This window comes from Lagopus leucura, unplaced genomic scaffold (assembly GCF_019238085.1).
Source record: "Lagopus leucura isolate 7727_CA_CO unplaced genomic scaffold, USGS_WTPT01 Super-Scaffold_1, whole genome shotgun sequence".
Lineage (NCBI taxonomy): Eukaryota > Metazoa > Chordata > Aves > Galliformes > Phasianidae > Lagopus > Lagopus leucura.
Window position 1 is genome coordinate 26,261,369 of NW_024962250.1, and position 19,598 is coordinate 26,280,966.

At 33.1% G+C, this 19,598-nt stretch overlaps 1 protein-coding gene across 2 annotated transcripts in view; it reads right to left on the bottom strand.

Annotated features, from left to right (window-relative positions):
• EML5 (EMAP like 5) overlaps positions 1-19,598 on the bottom strand; it is a 94,038-nt gene that overhangs the window by 47,341 nt on the left and 27,099 nt on the right. For both annotated transcript variants that reach the window (XM_042870104.1, XM_042870114.1), the window contains exons 6-16: positions 19,401-19,536; positions 15,429-15,630; positions 14,155-14,292; positions 13,123-13,379; positions 12,368-12,580; positions 11,415-11,582; positions 10,026-10,132; positions 9,566-9,684; positions 2,388-2,574; positions 1,429-1,534; positions 30-123 (exon numbers count right to left, since the gene is read on the bottom strand). In XM_042870104.1, the coding sequence (XP_042726038.1) occupies positions 30-123; positions 1,429-1,534; positions 2,388-2,574; positions 9,566-9,684; positions 10,026-10,132; positions 11,415-11,582; positions 12,368-12,580; positions 13,123-13,379; positions 14,155-14,292; positions 15,429-15,630; positions 19,401-19,536 (1,727 nt within the window). The remainder of the gene's footprint in view (positions 1-29; positions 124-1,428; positions 1,535-2,387; positions 2,575-9,565; positions 9,685-10,025; positions 10,133-11,414; positions 11,583-12,367; positions 12,581-13,122; positions 13,380-14,154; positions 14,293-15,428; positions 15,631-19,400; positions 19,537-19,598) is intronic.

Here is a 19,598-nt window from a genome sequence, read left to right on the forward strand (position 1 = left end):
TAAATTTTAAAACGAAGTTAAATTCCTACCTTACTGCTGAAAGCTTCTCTCCTTTCTTCCAGTCCCAGAGGACAATAGTATGATTGTCATCTATTCCAACAGAAGCCAATCTTTTCCCATCCGCTATAAAAATAAATTCACAATTGAGAGAGTAGATAGATAATTTCATGCTGCAGTAATAAGAAACTACACTAAAAAACATTTGTTAATTTAGAAATATCATAAGGAGGATATAGAAACAGGTGAATCATCACATGACATGGTGTGGCACATTTGTCACATGGTGAGCCACATTAGAGGCACATTTGTCATCTCTTTTAAACCTGAGTTGTCAGTTGGATGGAATTGCGGACTAGGTTGAGAACTCTGTATTTGATTTAACAATTAAGAACTATGAATTTAGTAAAACATCACCAAATTTTACAGTTAAATATATTACAACCATCACTCTCTGTTTTCTGAATTATCCTTTTAAAAACTGCCCTTAGATGTTCTGTTTTTTACCATACCTTTGCTCAGCGAGTTGCTGGCACAGCTGCCAAAACTCTTTATCACAGTTGCACTGTGAGTGTTTTCTGCTCACTCTGAAAATCCCTGTTCATTTCTGAACAGCAAAGCACTGAAGCAACACTAGGAAGTTTATGAAATATTCCTATACTTGGAATGGTGTCAAATCTTTCAGTAGCTCTGATATTCACCCCATCCCACATTCCACAATACACATCTTTAGGATCATTCACCTTCACTGTGAGGTTAAAAGTCCTATTCGGTAAATTGAAATCCTTGAAGAATAAACATAAACCAGGTACGATGAGGAAATTTAACACTGGTAGAAAAATTCAGTGTATAGAGTGCAAAAATTTCAGAAGTCTTAACTGGTGCTCTCCTATTTCAGTGTCAAATAAAGAAAAGAAGTTGGGTTTCCTCCCACAAGGACTCCATAATGGGACTTAATGATTTTATCATATGTATCATATATACCCAAATGGGTATTACACAATTAAATACATATATATATATATATATATATATATATATACATACACACACACATACATATTTATACATATTTAAGAGCATAACTAAATACTGTTACTATTGATATATATCTAAGAAAAAAAGAGCTTACAATTGTAATGCAGACACAACACTTAAGATCTGCAAGCCTGTGCCATACAATAAACTACAAAGCAATCAGTTTGATTATTAAATGACACAGAATTCGTTCTTGGATTTCCTGACTTACAAGATTCCACAGGAGTTTTTGTTAATAAATGATCACTCATTTGACAAAATAATTGGAGAATATTTTTAATACAAAATCCTCAGTGCAAAGGAATTCCCCTCATTAGAACTCATTAGTTTGCTCTTTTGTACAGTAAGAGATGTAAATGATGTAAAGTAAATAAATAAACAATTACTTATTACCTGAAAAATCAACAGCGCAAACACCATACTGGTGATAGCCCTTTAGTACTGAAAGTGGTTTTATTGTTTCAGTATCCCAAATGTGTATAGAGGAATCTCGACCAACCTGAAAGTACACATATTTAAAAACTTTTTTTTTTTAATTTTTATTTTTTCTTGTCAGTTATTTGACATAGCTGTTCAAAACTTTAATGTTGGCAGATATTTCAAAAACTACATGGAATTTGTCAGTGATAACATGTTTCTAGTACTAATTTACTTCAGCATCACAATTACCATTCCCACAAGCTGGCTCTCTTTACTTAAGAGCATTATAAGGGCGTCATAAGCAAAACTTTTAGTAAAGTTTTAATTTCTCCACTTCAATAATAGAATTATTACTATAATGATTACAATAATTATTTTATGGTAATTATTATTATCATACCAATAATCATACCACAAATCAAACTTTCAAGTAATGGTGTACAAACTTTTATGGAAGTATATTTTTTAGAAAATATTATCTTAAAAGTGTCGTCTGCAAGAAAGACGAAATGAAGTGTTACAAACACCAGACTGCATATACAGAGAACAGCTTGATTATAGGGGGTAAAATCATAATACATGAAATGGACAGACAGAATACAGTAACAACTGTTTCTCAAAGTTAATTTCACAACTAAGATTTTAAAAAGAAAACAAACAGTAGTAATTATCCATTTACTCCATTCATAAACACGCAGAAGAAACAAAATTATACTGAAGATAGAAGTCAAAAGAGTTCTAGTGAAACTCATATAAACAACTGGAAAAAAAACAACACCTCCTATGTTGCAGTTTTTAACATTACTCCATCTGCAACAGAAGTGCATTCCATCATTGGAACAAATGTAGATTGGACCTCGTTTCTCCAAAACAGGCTTTTCAAAGTTCAGTGATAACAAAAAAGTCTTATTGCAAGTAAACACACTTCCTACCTGGCCTGTTGCCACATAGTCCTTTAAGGGATGAATAGCAAGGCAAAGAATGTCATCATCATGACCTAGATAAAAGCGCTGTGTGTTCTGCTGTCGATTGTACACTATTCCCACTGCTGCAACATGGTATACAATTTCACCCGTCTGAGTGTAAAATAAATTGCTTCGACAGTCGTAACCTCTGTAACTAGACAAAAAAAGTTTGTGCATCAAGATCATAACCATACACACCGATACTTTATGATATAAAATTACGCACTATGTATTTTACAGATGTAAAAGTTCAGATTACTTACCAGTTAGTATTTATATGTTTTTGGAGTTATTAACTATTTTTTTTTCCCTAAAATTTATCGATTTGCTTTACTATTCAGGTATCACTACTGCCAGCATCAAAGTAGCTGTTATTTAATAGTCACTCTTAACAACCACTTTAGAAGATAAAGTAATAAGTAATAATTTTCCAGACCACATGGAGAGTTTAGGCATGCAACACAATTAAATGGAAAAAAAAACTGATTCGTTAATTAAATGAAAACAAAACTGATTTTTTGGACACTTTATGTTTTACTGATCAAAAATTGAACAACAAAATTTTCTACAAGAAAGTGGACAACACAGGCACCATCAAATTCAAAGTTTCTTGAAATGTTCTAGGTGTTAATAATATATAAATTTTCTCCCAACTTGTTTTTTTGAAAGAAAGGGTGGTTTGTTGTTTTGTTGTTTTTTTTTTTCCCCAAGGAAAACCTATCTCCTTTCAGTATCAGTACAGCACAGCTACTGCCAAGACAGGGCCAATACTCAGCTGAGATCATTATACACTATTTCTACACTATAGTGCTATACATATTTCTTCCTAGGTGTGACTAACTACTCCGTAAAATAAATACATACATACATAAATGGCATTGTCAAAAAAGCTAGTGTCATAATTTCAAAATTAATGTAGGAGACTATAATATCTAAACATTAAATAAACAAGTAAGTTTTAAAGTAGTATTTGTAATACTGCTATCCTTGGTAGCGAATAGAAGGAACATTCAAAAATGCCAACTTGTTTTCATTTTTCCAGTTGAAATAAAGAACAGTCCATAAATTCCTGATACGCTCTATTTCCATTCTCTTACTTTCCTGATTAATCTGTTTCTGTATCAGTTCCAGCAGATCCACACTAAATCAACTTTCCAGTTGTTTTAGAAAAGCAGGCAAAATCTGATTTAAACATGTAGTTAAATTTACAGGAAGAGTATGATACCTGAATATGGTTGAATTGGTCATTAATTATTTTGATGTAGGGATCATAAGAATAAGAATCTAGCCAAGTACTTTTGCTCCCAACTTCTAACTCATCTAGTCAAAAAAATATATATATATTCTAAACTGACAAGGAATTCATTTATAGCAGATAAAACAAGTGAACACTAACAATGAGCAGCTACAAAATAACTGTAGGCTGTAATGCCTATTTTATACTTCTTGTGCTGTTATTTTCTTTGGATAATTAAAAGCATGTATTAGAACAAATTAGATTATTTTTATGCAGAAAAAAAAGCAGGACCTTTTTGCAACATACAGGTTTTTCAGTGCTACATAGGACAAAAATGCATCTGTACACACACCAATATGGTACACAAGACACGAGTATTAGACAACTACTGGATGCAAAACACTGTAAAGGTTTAAATGGCACAGAAATTACGCAGTCAGGATCAAATACTCCTTCATAAATTTATATAAAGCTTTCCTAACATATATAATACAACAATATGCACAGATCAAATAATAACGCTGGTTGACCAATTTAAGGAATACATTTCTGAAAACTCCAGTCATGGATCTATGTTCAGTCATACCAGATTTATATATTGCTGGATAATGCCACAGCACATACTTTGATCAGGTTTGAATGTACTGTATTCCTGTTTGTTTACCTACACTACATGCACTGGTATTTATAACAGATTATATATGTGATTAGGGATAAATTGCTAAAATTATCCCACAAAGTTTTTAAACAGATCAGCAGATGGTCCAGCTCAGCAATGTGCTATGTAGCCAAGTTCTTTTGCCTCAGTATCACCTGCTCTAATCACAGATGTACCAACTTGTCTAACCCAAATCATAGTGAACTATCAAATCCAAACAAACCAACACAGGTTAAAACTTTGAAAAAATTTCTCCCAGCAGGCTTACCAGTCTTGTCTCAAATAGTGAAAGGGTTGGGTTACTTGAAAATATGAGTTCGCTTATTTGCAAATACTATTTGGTACGAAAATACAAAAGCAATCTTTCCTAAAGGAATTACACACTCGACTCAAGCCACAAACTTCCCGTTCCAGTATGTCAACATCTCTCCTATACTGGGAGCCCAGACTAGGACACCACAGTCCAGGTGTGGTCTCAGCACTGCTGAGTAGCAGGGAAGGAACATCTCCTTGGAGCTACTGGTAAAGTTCCTCCTGATTCAGCCCATGATACTGCTGGTCTTTTTTTTGCCATGAGAGTGCATTGTTGAATCACGGCCAGCTTATTACCCACCAGAATCTCCAAGTCCTTTGCAGAATTGCTTTCCAGCCATGGCTCCCAGCATGTACTGGTGCATGGTATTAATCCTTTCTACACGCTAAACTTTTCATTTTCCTATTTCGAAGTTCATGAGATTCCTCTGTGCCCAGCTCTCTGTCTGTCCGGCACCCTCTGAATGACAGTACAACCATCTGGCGTGCCAGCCATGCCTCGCAGTTTTGTATCATCTGTGATACTGTGAACTCTCAAGATGGGTTTCATAAAACCACGAACACAGAGAGCTTCTTAAAAAAGCAAAAACTGTGAAAGTACAGAAAGTAAAGCTTTGTAAATAAGACTCTCTTCTACACACTCTTTAGATTGGTACTCACAAGTAGGTTCCTAATCCCAGTTTTTCTTCCAGTCCAGCAACCTTTCAGTGTCTCCTGAGTTTCCATTCCTTCAAAGTATCTAGAAAAATCTGTTTCCAATGAGCTTTGAGCTCACTTATATGTCTCTCCCTGTTCTTGTCAAAATGACCGATTTAGACTAATGATACAGGTGCTTTTTTCTGCTAGGCTTCAGCCTCCCTCAACACATATCTTTCATTAAAAAATTACCACAGTAGCAATGCATGGTTATTTTGAAGCTGGATTATGACCCAAAGCAAAACAGTCAGTCAAGATAAGCAGGCAGCTTCCTTTGACACCCAGCCAGCACTAGCTTTTAAAGGAACATAATATACAATGACCCACTGTAACTATGAAGAAATAAAAAATAACCTATCACTGTATGCAATAAAAACAGCTTAAGCACATGAAAAATGTACTGTGAACAGCAGAGATTAGAGTGATGGAAGGAGTGCCAAAGAAGATATCTGGACCAGTTCTTGCTCAAAAATAATTTTCCCATGTTTCACTGTGTACTTAACATTGTTAAAAATTTAATTGCAAGTACAGAATAATAAAAACTATACTGAAAATACACCTTAAATGAGATTATTTTAAAAACCAGATATGAAAGAAAAACTAACATTTTTTCTAGCACTTGTTAAAACACTACCAATATATTTTTAAGTTAAGCATAGTGAAACTAAATTAATTAATATAGTGTATCACAGGAGTATCCAAAACTTATCTAGGATGCAGAAGAACAGTTTGCCACTTCTTATAATCAAAAGTTTGAGGTTTAGTGCAATTCCTCTGTTTACAAAAAAAAAAAAAAAAAGTTTCAATCATTGACAATTAAAATAAAGCATATTTTGCCAGAGCATTTAGTACCACAGTGAAATTTTGTAAACCAGTTAAACAAATCTGAGCTTTCTCACATGCCAATTAACTAAAACCCTGACTATATATGTAATATTTATGAAAAAAGTAAAATATTGGTTCAGACAATCAAAGAAAGGGTGAAAAAGAGAATGCTTCAGTGTTCAAGACTGCTCTCTGAGAGTATGTCACACAGTCACATTTATCCATGTATCACTAATCCAACTAGAACTGAGATTAGCATTTAATTTCAGAAAAAAAAAAATGCAAAGAAACAATTTCTTCACACGCATTTACAAGACATTGTAATTAATGACTAGGAACTAAATAGTAATGAAAGAAAGCTCTGGATCATATATATTGGATAATATCTAAAAAGGCACAATAAATACAGCACTGCATTCCACAGTAGGTGATGCTCTCAGATAGTCTTCAGTAACATCTGATCAGACTATGCAGGATTGACTGAAGTTATCACGGTAGCAACTTTGATAAGAAAAGATAGCTCAGTAATACATAGAAAAAAAAAAACCTTTGCCATTATCAAGGTCATGAACATAAGGGACTGGATTCAGTTAGAGATTAAGACATATAAGCATAGATGGATTAGATGTATTAACATACATATTTTAATCAACAGCCTTCGGTCAATATAGTCAGTGGAACCTGCAGAGCAATCTGCATTCAATTTCGTATGAGCCAAATTAATGCCTATGCTGCACTACCTTCTGACTGGATATCCAGTGATTTAACTAATGTTGAGATACACACATAAGAACATCTACCTTAGTCAAATAATTGTAAGTTCTTTAATCTGAAGCTGGATCCCATGCACGATTGCAACATCTATGTGTCCAAACCATGGACAACTTCAAAAGTAATGTGCTGCCTGGAAAAGAAGTAACTTGACTAATGCTGTGAATGTTTCAAAATTGGTATGTTATTCTTCAAAATATTTATGGGAAAATTTTGAATGTAACAGAACATTCCCCAGAAAATCTCCAAAAAAAGTGATTTGAAAAAAAAAAAATCACACAGCTGAAATCAGTCTTTAGCACAGAGGGAGGTGGGAGATATAAAACAGCGAGAGAAAAAAAGTATAGCCTTATGGAAATGTTTTCTTGGCATGAACCACTCATCATCTACTCATTTCAAATGCTATTTGAATCTATGCAGCTCTGGTAGGATTCCATTCAAAGTGTCATAAGAGCCTAATTTATGAGCATGAGAAATCCCTGGCCATCTTCGAATTGCAACCAAATTTCACCTTACCATCAGATTGGTTCAATGAATACATTAGAACTCAATCTAAATTTTACATAAAATTTTTTCGTATTAAAGAAAAATAAAATTTGTTCTTCTAACATCAGCAATACACCTTTAAGATAACACAGGGCAAAGGTATCTGCATCTTTATTCCTGGGTCAGCAAAAAGAAACTATCAAAAACAATGAGTCTGAGAGTTTTCCTGAATATTTCAAAAAATGTATCCTTTCTATGTTTCTGAACCACCTCAGCTGCACATAGCAGAAGGAAAATAACAGGAGGCCAAACTAGTGTACCACTTTAATAATCTGCTCCTGCTGATGATTCCATCAGATCTCTTAGACAATGATGCACTTAAAGATTAACCCGCTAATAGAAGTTGCTTTCTCACACATATTAGTCATTAGGCTGGCTCACATACTAAGTATTATTTTATCCCCTTCCAAAATAGGAAGTAACAAGAGGTTTAAAAGATTTCCTACAGGATATTAAAATATTTTTACAGTTCATCTTTCAAAGACAGTTGACAATTCAAAACACAAAAACAGCTCAAAAACAAAGAAAGGAAAAAGAGTTTCTTACTTCCCTAGTTTTGAAAACCACCACTTTTTACACTTTCAAGGAACATCCAAGACATTTCCATTGCATCTAAAGAAAGGTGAAGGAAAGCAGACTTCCTGTATCAGAGAATATGCCTATTACTCACTTGGATGTGGGTCACTTTAAAGTTAACAGCCTGGACACATTGAGAAAAATCTGTTGTTCAGCATGGATTCTTCATTAGTTTCCTTGATGCACATTGGGCAACCAGACAGAACTCAACTGGACATTCTACTTCTGTTCATTCCTGGATATTCTGGTCAAGCTTCACTTCTGTTGTGAAGGAAATAACAATAATCCCAAAGATCCAGGGCCCTTACTCATACTGCATCTTCCTCAGGATCATTTGGTTTAATTCTTAGAGCAACTTTTAAATTAAAGACTACATGCAGCTATCCAGCTTACTGCATTTTCCTACACAGCTAAGAAAAAATCTTCAACTAAGAATCCCGGACCATCAGAGATAGAAACAAAAATCCAGCTTCATACTAGTTACTATTTGTCATTATTTCCAAAGCTAATCCTGAAACTCCATGTCTTCTACAGACAAAACTGCTGAGTTGAACCATTAAGTATTCTTAACCAATTAATTCATTAAGCATTCCATATGAAAACATTTTAATATTAAGAGTCATTACTATGTAAAGATACTGTTTTACAGTAAAGATAAACACTGTCAGTAACTTATCATTCTTAGTTATCATAGATGTCTCTAATAAGTACTAGCATTCCTGAAGAGATATCTTTTGAAAAGAAAACACACTATTTAACAATCTCCGGTGCCTTAGTGTAACAAGGATTTTGGTTTTGCTTTCTATCAGAGACTTTATTATTCTAATGTAGTAATGTCCACTATCAGTTCACTTTAAAACACCACCTTTATTCTGATGAAAAAGCCTTCACTTAGAGTGTTACGGAAAACTGTCAGTCCTAAAGATGAAATCATAGGATTTCAACGATGTATTTGGAAGTTATTTTGTTACTTAAATTACTAGCACTAAAAAGAGAATGAAATTTAATTCTAACACATACACAGGATCTATTAAGAAATAAAATTTAATTCCTATTCAAGCAAAGGTACTTATAAATTCTTTCTGATTAGGGATAAATAGCTAGTTTATAGATAAGTACTATTTTTTTTAAATAAAACACTGTTAGAAACATCACTTAGGACAAAACCCAAGTGTCTTCAACTAAACCAAGTTTCTATTGTAGCTTCTGTAATATGACACCAGTGAGAACTTTCCAGAGTAAAAAACGTGAGTATTAGTCAATTTTTTATTTAGTCACATCTATTCAAATAATAAATCAGCTAAATTTTCACTGCACTTCAGAATTCATTCAGAAAAAGTCCAGCTTGGCATAAAGCGGCACAAACTTAGCGTAGATTTAGTTTTACAAGAATAAATAAAAACACTAAATCACATAGCTTTTCACTAGATTTTTAAACCATAAATAACAAGTTTGATTAGTCTTTTTTTCCAAAACAGTTAATACATTCTGGTTGTATATTTTAAAGAAACCTATTTTTCATACCCATGAACAAAATGCAATCTTATACTGTTCCCTGGAGCTCTCTCTCGTCTCTTAGAAGCTGCACTTTTTCTTTTTTCTTTACATTGCTCTTTAAGTTGAGGTAGATCTTCTTTGTAAACCTTCAAGAAAGAGCACACTTATAAATCAAGAGATTCACACATAAATAATATTTCTGAGAATTCAGCTACAATTATCACCAACAAAAATGTGGTAATGACACCAATGAAAAAATGTTTTCAGTAATCATAGCTGGTACAGCTATAGTAGAAAGTAAATTGTTTCTAAATTACAACCAAAATTCTAATTAACATGCTAGAAATACATGTAATTTTTTTTTTTCTTGTCCAGTTACTACTGACTTCTCACTCTTCTCAGTTCTCAAATTTCAGGAGGTCCTGATAAAAGACCTTCATAAGTTCCAGGAAATATTCCAACTTCCATTAAAACTAAAAATCTTTACCTGTCTACGATATGTGATCTGTGTCTCTTGTTCAATTTCAGAGTCCAGCTCTGGAACATCAGACTGATCTGAATCTGATTCATCGCTATTAGAATCAACCAGACTCTCTGTCAGCAAGAAAACAGTAATAGAAAATGAAATAAACTAGATGACAAATTAGGAAACATTTAGAATAGCTGCATAATGTTTCTGATTTGAAAAATCAATTTTTATATTAACTATAACAACACAAACTGCTATCATTTAACAGGATCGATTTTATTGATACAACAGAGACAAGCTAACTTGAAAGTATGGTAATTATTTGCATGTTTTTTTGGGATTGAACTACTTTTAATTCATTAGTATTATTTCATGAATGTTGATTTTCAGAAAAAAAAAAGGAAGGGAATGAAGTAACAAATATAAAGGAGAACAAGTATAAAGCAGTACTAGTACAATGACGTAATGAATGTAAGTCAGAATGGCTATTTTGCACACATGCTGTATTAATTTTCTACACTCATGAGTATATTGAGCATGTAGGAGAGACAAATGCATGAAGACTTGCAGAAAACTAGAACAATTAAATGGATCCAAATGGATATAATAAGGTTAGACTAGCCATGAATGTAAGCAGCAATTCTTCAGCTAGATTAGGAAAATTTATTATGGATGAGAAGGAAATGGTAAAACTTTCAGTAATGAAAAAAGAACTGTCAACGTGATCCAGAGAAAAGCAATACTACTTTGTAAAGATAGTAGATAACAGTGTTTGGGAAACCACAAAAGCAACAATTATCAACAGCGTGGTAAAGCAGATATATGTTGCATATACTGTTATATAGACAGAAGCAAGGTTCTGCATCCTGGAACAAGGAACCTAAATCACTCTTAAGAAAGAGGCGTTTTATCTTGGGTGCAATACCTAGTAAGACATTTGGGACATAGGAAAAAATGATGAAAATTAATTCATAGCATGAAGGATCAAAACATTAAAAAGCTTTCTGAAGTCTTCATCAATGAGATGAACTTTTTTTTTTTTTTTATTTTCAAATATTAAACATATATAGAGACTTTAAAAAAAAAACAAAATAAACACTAACAATATTTTAATTATCACCTACACAATGCAAAAATTTAACAAAGTGACAAAACTTTTAAATTTTCCTTTCCACAGGAAACAGCATGATAGTATTTTTATTTATTTATACAGTGCTGATAGACTGATCATACAGGACACATACTATATTAGGTAATGCTCTTCAGTACTTCAGACAGATGCAAATTTTACAGAATAATAATTTTATGCAGTCTAGAAATTCTGAATATCTGTTTCTTTATTGGCAACTAATAATTATACTCAGGCCTCCCTTTCTCCCCCCCATCATTATTTTATACATTACTTACCTTGCGGTGCTATATGAAGGGAATCCTTCAACTTCCGATCAGGGACAAATTTCCACTGAAAGACAGAATGATCTGCTCCTCCAATGGAAACAACCCACTGGTGATCGTGTGACCATCTGACATTTGTCACATGAGCAGAATGACCAAGATACTTTTTAAACTTTGCTCCTAGAAAAACAATAAAAATATCTTTCAATACACATGGAATAAATGTTTCAGAAGCATAATAGAAATATATATAAAGAAACTAATAAGATACTGCAATTACTAGTGATTAAGCTAATTAATACTGTAAATTGATTGCAGCAACTTTTTGCGCTGTCCTCAAATTTTGATTTCTTTAAAATGTTGTTAAAAACAACAACAAAAACAACAACTTAGATTCTAGAATATAATGTTTCTAACAAGTTAAACATGGAGAGAATACCCGTGATAGTCCTGTACGAGGACTAGAATACACTAGAATAGGCTTCCTACAGAAGTGGTTGATGCTTCATTCCTAGGTAATAGTCTCATTAATATGCTTTAACTGATTAGCCCTGAAATGTTCAAGCAGCTGGATTAGATGATCTTAGTATGTTTCTTCCAACCAAACTATTCCATTCTGAAACTACTTGAAGACTAAGGTGAAAATATTTAGATACATATCTCAAAAAGGGTGGACTGCATAATCTTGTGAAATTCTATTTAAAAAGAACCATTTTGAAAAATAAAAAAACACATAAAACTTTAGAAAATCCTATTCAAAATGTATATAAAATCCTGGTACAACTACTATTGCAGTTGCCTATACACCATGCTGTCATTTATTTCTACTCTGAGCCCAAAATAAATTTTAAATATATATATATATATTAACCAGCTGTATAATTTTCAAAAATCCAGTTTTCTAAGACTTTTCTCTTGAATCACCAAAATTCATGAATATGCACTTATCAATTCAAAGGTACTACCTTTTCTTAGACACGGGTATCGAAAGAGCTTTACAATTCCATAATCATCAGCTGTAACCATAACTTGTCCAATAAAATTTGCATCCACTGAATTTATATCATTTATATCTGAATATTTAGGCCAGATTCCATTAACTTCAACACCAGAAACACAAGTCCATGATGCCCACTGAACCCCTTTTAATTCCTCCTTGTTTGTTACTTCCTTTCCATCTAAAAAAAAAAAAAAAAAAAAAAAAGTCATTTTTCAGTATTTATGTAATTTTAAATAAAATATTATTCTGGAAAAAATACTTCTTACAGCACAAGCTCTTGTAAACTAAAGATCTAAAAAAACAGATGACACGTCTGAGACACAATATATTGATTTTTCATATATTTTAAAAACCTTCAATGCGAGCAAATATAATCCTTTTAATATTCAAGTTCAGTAATTAAAAAGTTGTTAAGGTACTGAAAAACTGAATTTGAATTTATTTTCTTTTTGCAATAAAGCAGAACAAATATTTACTCTGGAGAAATAAAATAATTTTCAGTTCAGCATCTCTAACATGCAGCAGCAATAAAAACATGTAAACAACTGTCAGAAAATGCTATCCTCATTCAAATAAAGTCAGTATTTCCACAGACTTACTAAAGTTTCTTCACAATCCTGCCCTTTGAACCAGGATCCATTTTAAGTCATTTTTATAAAATTGCTATACATTCTTTCTGCAATTAGCAAAAAATATAAGAAAGGCAACTCAGAATCTTACTTGGCATCCTGTAAAAAAGTCTCTTCCCATTGCCATCATTAGTCTGTATATATTTACTGTCTGAAGACCAATCCATATGGGTGATGAAACTTAAAGATCCAATACATTCCCCAACTTTCTTGTATCTCTGAACAACACCATATATATCCACAGAGCTGTCATTGGAACCAACAGCTAGGAAGTTCCCATCTGGTGAATATTTCAGTTCATGAATAGCTTCTTTCCTGTCTTTGATATGAACAACCTCAGTCATATCTCTGTGGTATGAAAGAAAGCATGTCATAAGTATAAAAGAGCCTTATCATATTGTGAAGTTCTTAACCATAAAAAGGAAGAAAAAAAAAAAAAAGGAGGAAAAAAAAGAAACGAAAAAAAAGAAAAAAAAAAGAAAAAAGGAGGGGGTAAAAAAGGGAAAATAGGGGAAAAAAAAAAGGAAAAAAAAGGAAAAAAAACACATCAGTAAAATGATGAAGTGAACTATAACTATCATATGTACAAACACCACACTACTTTCAGGGCTGGGTAGGGCTTTGTGACTAAAAAAGGAACACTGACACAGGAAGGTCCTGTACCAGGTTATTCACTTAGAGAAGAAAACTCCACTGACATATAAGCCACAGACCTCAGTTGCTCTTTAAAACTGCGGTATCACAGCAACAAGGCAAAGCACCATTGATTTGCCATGTGTGTTGTACTAGCAGAAGCATTCCGAAACAATCATGGAAGTAAAGGCAGTTTATTTCTTAATAATTCAAGAACAGTGAATAAAGCAAATATTTAAAATAAATCACTTCCTAGAATGCTGCCATTCTTTAAAAAACCAGTGTACTTTTACAAATGTGTTATTATGGAAAGCCTCTCCCATGCTAGTGCAAATATTTAAATAATCCGAGCACTCTGTGGATCAGCAATTTAAAACAAATCTATGCGGTCTCCTGCACACAGTCGGTACTGTATCCACATACATACAAAAGTATTTAGATTGTCTACTTGAAAGAGTTTATAATGTATCTATTAATTTCTGTATCTTACCTGACCCTAAGCACAGTGAAAGAGCCATCCTTCATTCCAAGAGCAAGATGGATTCCATCAGTACTAACTGCTGCACAGCGAATGGGTTCCTCCATATTGCACCGGGCAATCAGAGCGTGGTCTATTAAACTCCAAATTCTAGAATAAAGCATTAATTACAAATACAAAGAATGGTTTGTAGCTTTGCCATAGGTAGCATGAAGCCTGCAATTTCAGCAGAAAACATGACATGGTTGTGTCCTATTTAAAAATAAATTTCCACAAGCAGTATCTAAGACAAAAGTGTCAGTTCTCCATACAGAAAAGAACGTTCTTACATTTAACTGTGAGAAAATATCTAATGAGAAAATGCAGGAGCAGGTATTTTTTGTTTTTCTGAAAAATAAAAAAAATGACAACATATACTTTTAGATCACTGTGTGAAAATTCTACCCTTTTGTTTCTTACTTTAGCTAAAAATGCATAAGAAAAATCAAAGAATTCAGATTAAACATACCCTTTCCTATTAGCAAACTATCATAACTTCCTACATTTGTCTAGATAATACTATAAATCTTGTTTTTTACAAAACACATGATATCTACCATTTACAAGATGCATCCAGCATTCTTGAGTGAAACTTTGGTTCAACTACAATTTTTCTTAACTGTGTTACAATTATATATTTAGCAAAAAATGGCAACACATTTAATATCTGAGAAAGAAAAAAAAAAGGCATTTATGACAAATAGTTGAGCTTTAAAGAAGCTCAAGAAATTTACTGAGTTTTCTCAGAAAATGGCTTCTGTTTTCCATGATGCATTATTGTTAACCATAAATTTCAACTACAAGGGCTATTCTGAAATTTATGCCTTCTATTTCAGCAGTGGTGACAGCGATGTGAAAGACAAGCCACATTCCAGGCAGCCATGCAGAACCTGACATACAGGTTCTTGTTCATCACTGGCAAAAACATGTAACTCATGTGGTGATTATGTTGAAAACCAGTGTTTTGCTGAGAATTTGCTGAGAATTAACAAACAGTGTTATTGTGTTCTTTGCATCTATTGTCATTTCCATGGAATTAAATAGGAGGCATTACTGTCAAAGTGACCTACGTATTTTATTATTAGAGGCCTGTAATTTTACACATAGCTTCACTGGTTTAGAAGCATTTCAGTGCCAGTTGATATCAGTACCAGTGATATTAAAATGCATACATTTCAATTACATTATCTACAAAATCAGTTGTTCGCATCAAACTATGTGTGAATGAAAATCAGACAAATAACAACCTGACTGATCGGTCATCACTTCCAGTCATTGCCAATGGTTTTGTAGGATGGACAGCCAAAGCCCACAGCTCTCCTTCACAATGCCCCTGCATTATCAGGAAAGGCTTATTACGCTCATGTACCACAATTTCAAAAATCTCACTGTCTTGTGTTCCAACAAGTATATGGTCTCCTCTCCAGCAAACACTTCTTACAGACAGACCTACAGAAGGAACATATTGTTACTGAGAGGAACAATCTTAGAATTTGCGAAACAAAGATAACATAACATGACAAAACATGGAAAAACATAAAAGCATGAACATGTCAGGAAGTATCCATACACCCATTTTCCCATTTACTCCCTTTATCTATTTCACATCACATACTGCTGTCCTTGGAACATTAAATTTTCAACACTGGAATTTTAAAAATTCTAAAATCAGATGTGACCCTTACTTTAGTAAAGCAAAGAACATTCTTTCATAGCAAGATCTCTGACTGAGGAAAGAAATACTGACCTGAAGGGGCAAATTTAATGCTCTTCAACTTCAAAACAGGTAACAGAAAATGTAAATTATAACTTCTGATGATACCATGAACTCATACGACTAGCTGAACAAATCTCAATTATGTACGTGACAAAAGCATCAGTGCAACGTATTGACCAGGTATACGACAAACAAAGAATTCAATACTTTCCAGCTCCTTTCTAAGATGCTACTCCTAAGGCAAACCCTTGTAACTTGTATCTTTGTAACAATATCTGTTGTTTTTTTTTTTTTTCCTTTCCTCCTTCAAAGAAAAGAAGTAGGACTCACTGAAACAATATATGAAAAAGTTGAAAAGAGTTTATGATGGAATTTAACAAGGATTTCTGAACAACTGAATTACTTTCCAGGTTTACAGAGGAGCTGAACACTCACAAGTTATATTTGTTTATAGATAAGATTGTGATAAATAAAATTAAAGTTAGGAGAGTTGTACATGGAGAACCCACTCTTAACCAAATTTATGAATATGCACCTTTTAAAAAAGACTCAAATTATTACAGACTGATAGCACAAGTCAATTTTGCCAGTTTCAGATCTAGAAAACAAGATGATAGAAATGCCTGACACAATTCTCTCTGCCAAAACACTGACTATAGTGAAGGGCAGGTCAAGAATGATCTGTGACTCTGGGTTAATATGTGAGGCAAAATTATATCCATCAAGCAAGAAAAAAATGAATATCGTATGAGCTGATGTGCTTCTGAAAAATATTTTTAACTGTGCAGAGTGAAAAGAAGAATCTAATGTTTTTAAAATTACATAGGAAAAAATTGCAAGGCTCAGAGTGAATGTGCAGATCAGCAGGCCAGTGGTGCATCTTCATCTATGTATTTTCATTTTTACCAAAACAAGCTCTCAAAGCAAGGCCTACCTATATGCTTTGCATCTAAAGAGAACCTTTAAACGTACACTAAATGTATTTCTATAAGAAATAGGATGGAAAAGTGCCTAGAGTACACTCAGTGCACTTTGACTGCTACACAATATTCAGTCCACTAGATATGACTAGAGCTAAAGCCCTTCAAAAATTCCTCAAAACAAATATATATAATGTTTATAAAACTCTCTGCATTATCTGCTTTACAGATTCTTTCCTATGGTGCACTGGTGAATATACTCGGCTATTTATCTATAATCTAGGTATTTTATATTTTTCACTATATTGACTACTTTAACTAAAAATAAAAATCAAGAAAAAAATAACTGGAATCTCTGATGAACAGTGATTAAGGAATCTGTTTTAGTAAGCTGGAACTTCTTGCGGTGGAGGGAGATATTTTGAAAAACTATTTGGAGATCTATCTAGAATCATTAATTTGCTTTGCGAACCCTTCGAGAAGATGCAGAACTTGAGACTGCTTTCACAGACAAGATTACCAACAGATAAAGTGGGACCAACAGAAAATGCAGTTAAGAGAACAAGAAGAATGAAAGGCCATAAAGGCTATCCTGAAAAAGATATAAATAAAGAAATCACAGATGTAGAAGTCTAAAGGGAAACGATTATGGAAAATGGAATCATGAAAGATATAATTTAAAAACAAGTTATTAGTTGCATAATGGCACTGGATGAGTAAAGAAAAGTGAAGATGGAGTACTTGGAACTGATGAATCTAAAGAGTTCATGCCAAAAGCAAGAGAGATGATCTGGAATAGAGAACCATAGAATAGGTTTGAAAGAATGAAACAGAATGAAATGTAGCATTTAACTACATGCAGCAGCAGCCTCTAATTAAGCTTAAAAGCCAAAATTTCTAATGTATGTAAGAACAGGTCTCTTTCTCCTGCTCCAGTCATGTTTTTCCCAAATCTGAACTGATGTTTTAGTACAACAGCCAATCACAAATAATAGCTTTGGGATAATTTCCTTAGCAAATACGAAGTTACTGATATGTTCTATAGTTCTTCAAATTAAGGAATCTTTACAAGTGCAAAGGTTCATGAGTTTACCACCATTACTCTTGTTGTTAAAACAAACAGGTATTTAATATTTGTTATAGACCTAAGGAGGCCACAGTTACATACAACAGTATAAGAAAGAGAAAGTATCTACAAATAAATTATTTTGAAGGGAAAATTGAGATTACCAACAGCAGAAATGCATGTGTGCTAGTGTAACTTGGATATAAGACACAACAGAAGAAAGCCTTCTTTTCAGAATTCATTCAATAATGTACAAATTCACTTAGGAGACACTCGGACTTACTAACTTTATCAATGAATTAATTTAGCGTTTCTAGAGTACAGAAATGTACATGAATGCAAACACATCAAATGTATTAATGAACCAAACATATTATAAACTAGATTAATCTCTTTAATTCAGAGGGACACCTCTATCTAGAAATATATTACTTTGAAATATTAATTAGAAACTTAATACATAACCATTATTTTTATAAACAAGAAATTCTGTTGTTTTTCAAAGTAAGTCTGTCAGACAAGACAGAAACTGCAATGACTATCCAAAACAGTCAGTTAAGCACTTATTTTAGAAAAAATAAATTAATCTCCTTATGAAGCAAGGGGGTATAAACATGAACACATTTATCTCTTGATTTGAGACTGAAGCAATTATTTCTCTTCAATTGTCTCAGTCATGACAAAGTCACAGTACCCCAGGGCATTTCAAATCAAATGTACTTCATCTTTCTGGAAAAATATCACAGTCTTGGTGGGAATGTCAAATAAATTACAGAATACAAATATTTAACTCTGCTTGTAATCAGTTATTTATGGACAGTGATGTATCTAATTGTCAAGATACGTTCTACCACATCATCAAATTCTCCACAAGGTGATAGAAAAGAGCAAGGTTACTGGGGAAAACAAAAAAACCCACGTCTATGAAAGCAGTAATACATGAGATATTAGTGCTCCGGTGCAAGTTTATCTTATATTGCTGCTTACTAAAGCACCAATACCTAGAACAATGACAATATAGACCATAGCCTGCTTGACCTAAAATTTTATTATGATCTAGGTATACGTAAGCATCGTTCTAAATACCACAAAACTCTATCTGAATAGTTTTTCTGAAAACATGGATAACTACAAAAGAGAATTTCTTCACTCTGATGTTTTTCATTGCAGTGTCTCTTCTAAATTCTCTTACTGCTTTACTCTTCATTGTTAAAAACTGCTCTGCATCAGAAAGGACATGCATTGTATCCGTTTATCAACAGCTTCATAGTATATAGTCATAGACAAACTCCTGTCCAAAACTTCCTAGTATATAGTACATTGCACACCACCTTCGATGGGCTACATATTCTTTTATTTATAGGCATTGTGAAAACAAAACATTTCTCATCTTGCCAACAATACATAATAACATCCATGAGTCTGCTCCTAATTTACTTGAATAAAATTTTTCTTTTACAAAACAATGTAAAATTTCCAATCTATGATATGTTGATAGTGACAAACTTCTTCTTACCTTTATATCCCTGGTCTGTTTCCCTGAGATCAATCACAGTAATTGGTTTAAAATTTAAATCCCACAAGCGAACACAGCCATCTCTGCCACCAGTAGCAAAGCCCTCTTCACACGCGTTCATGCTGAAAATTCCTGCCTAAAGAGGGAAGAAAATTATTTTTTAATAATACATACAGATGAGAGAGATCATTATGGAGA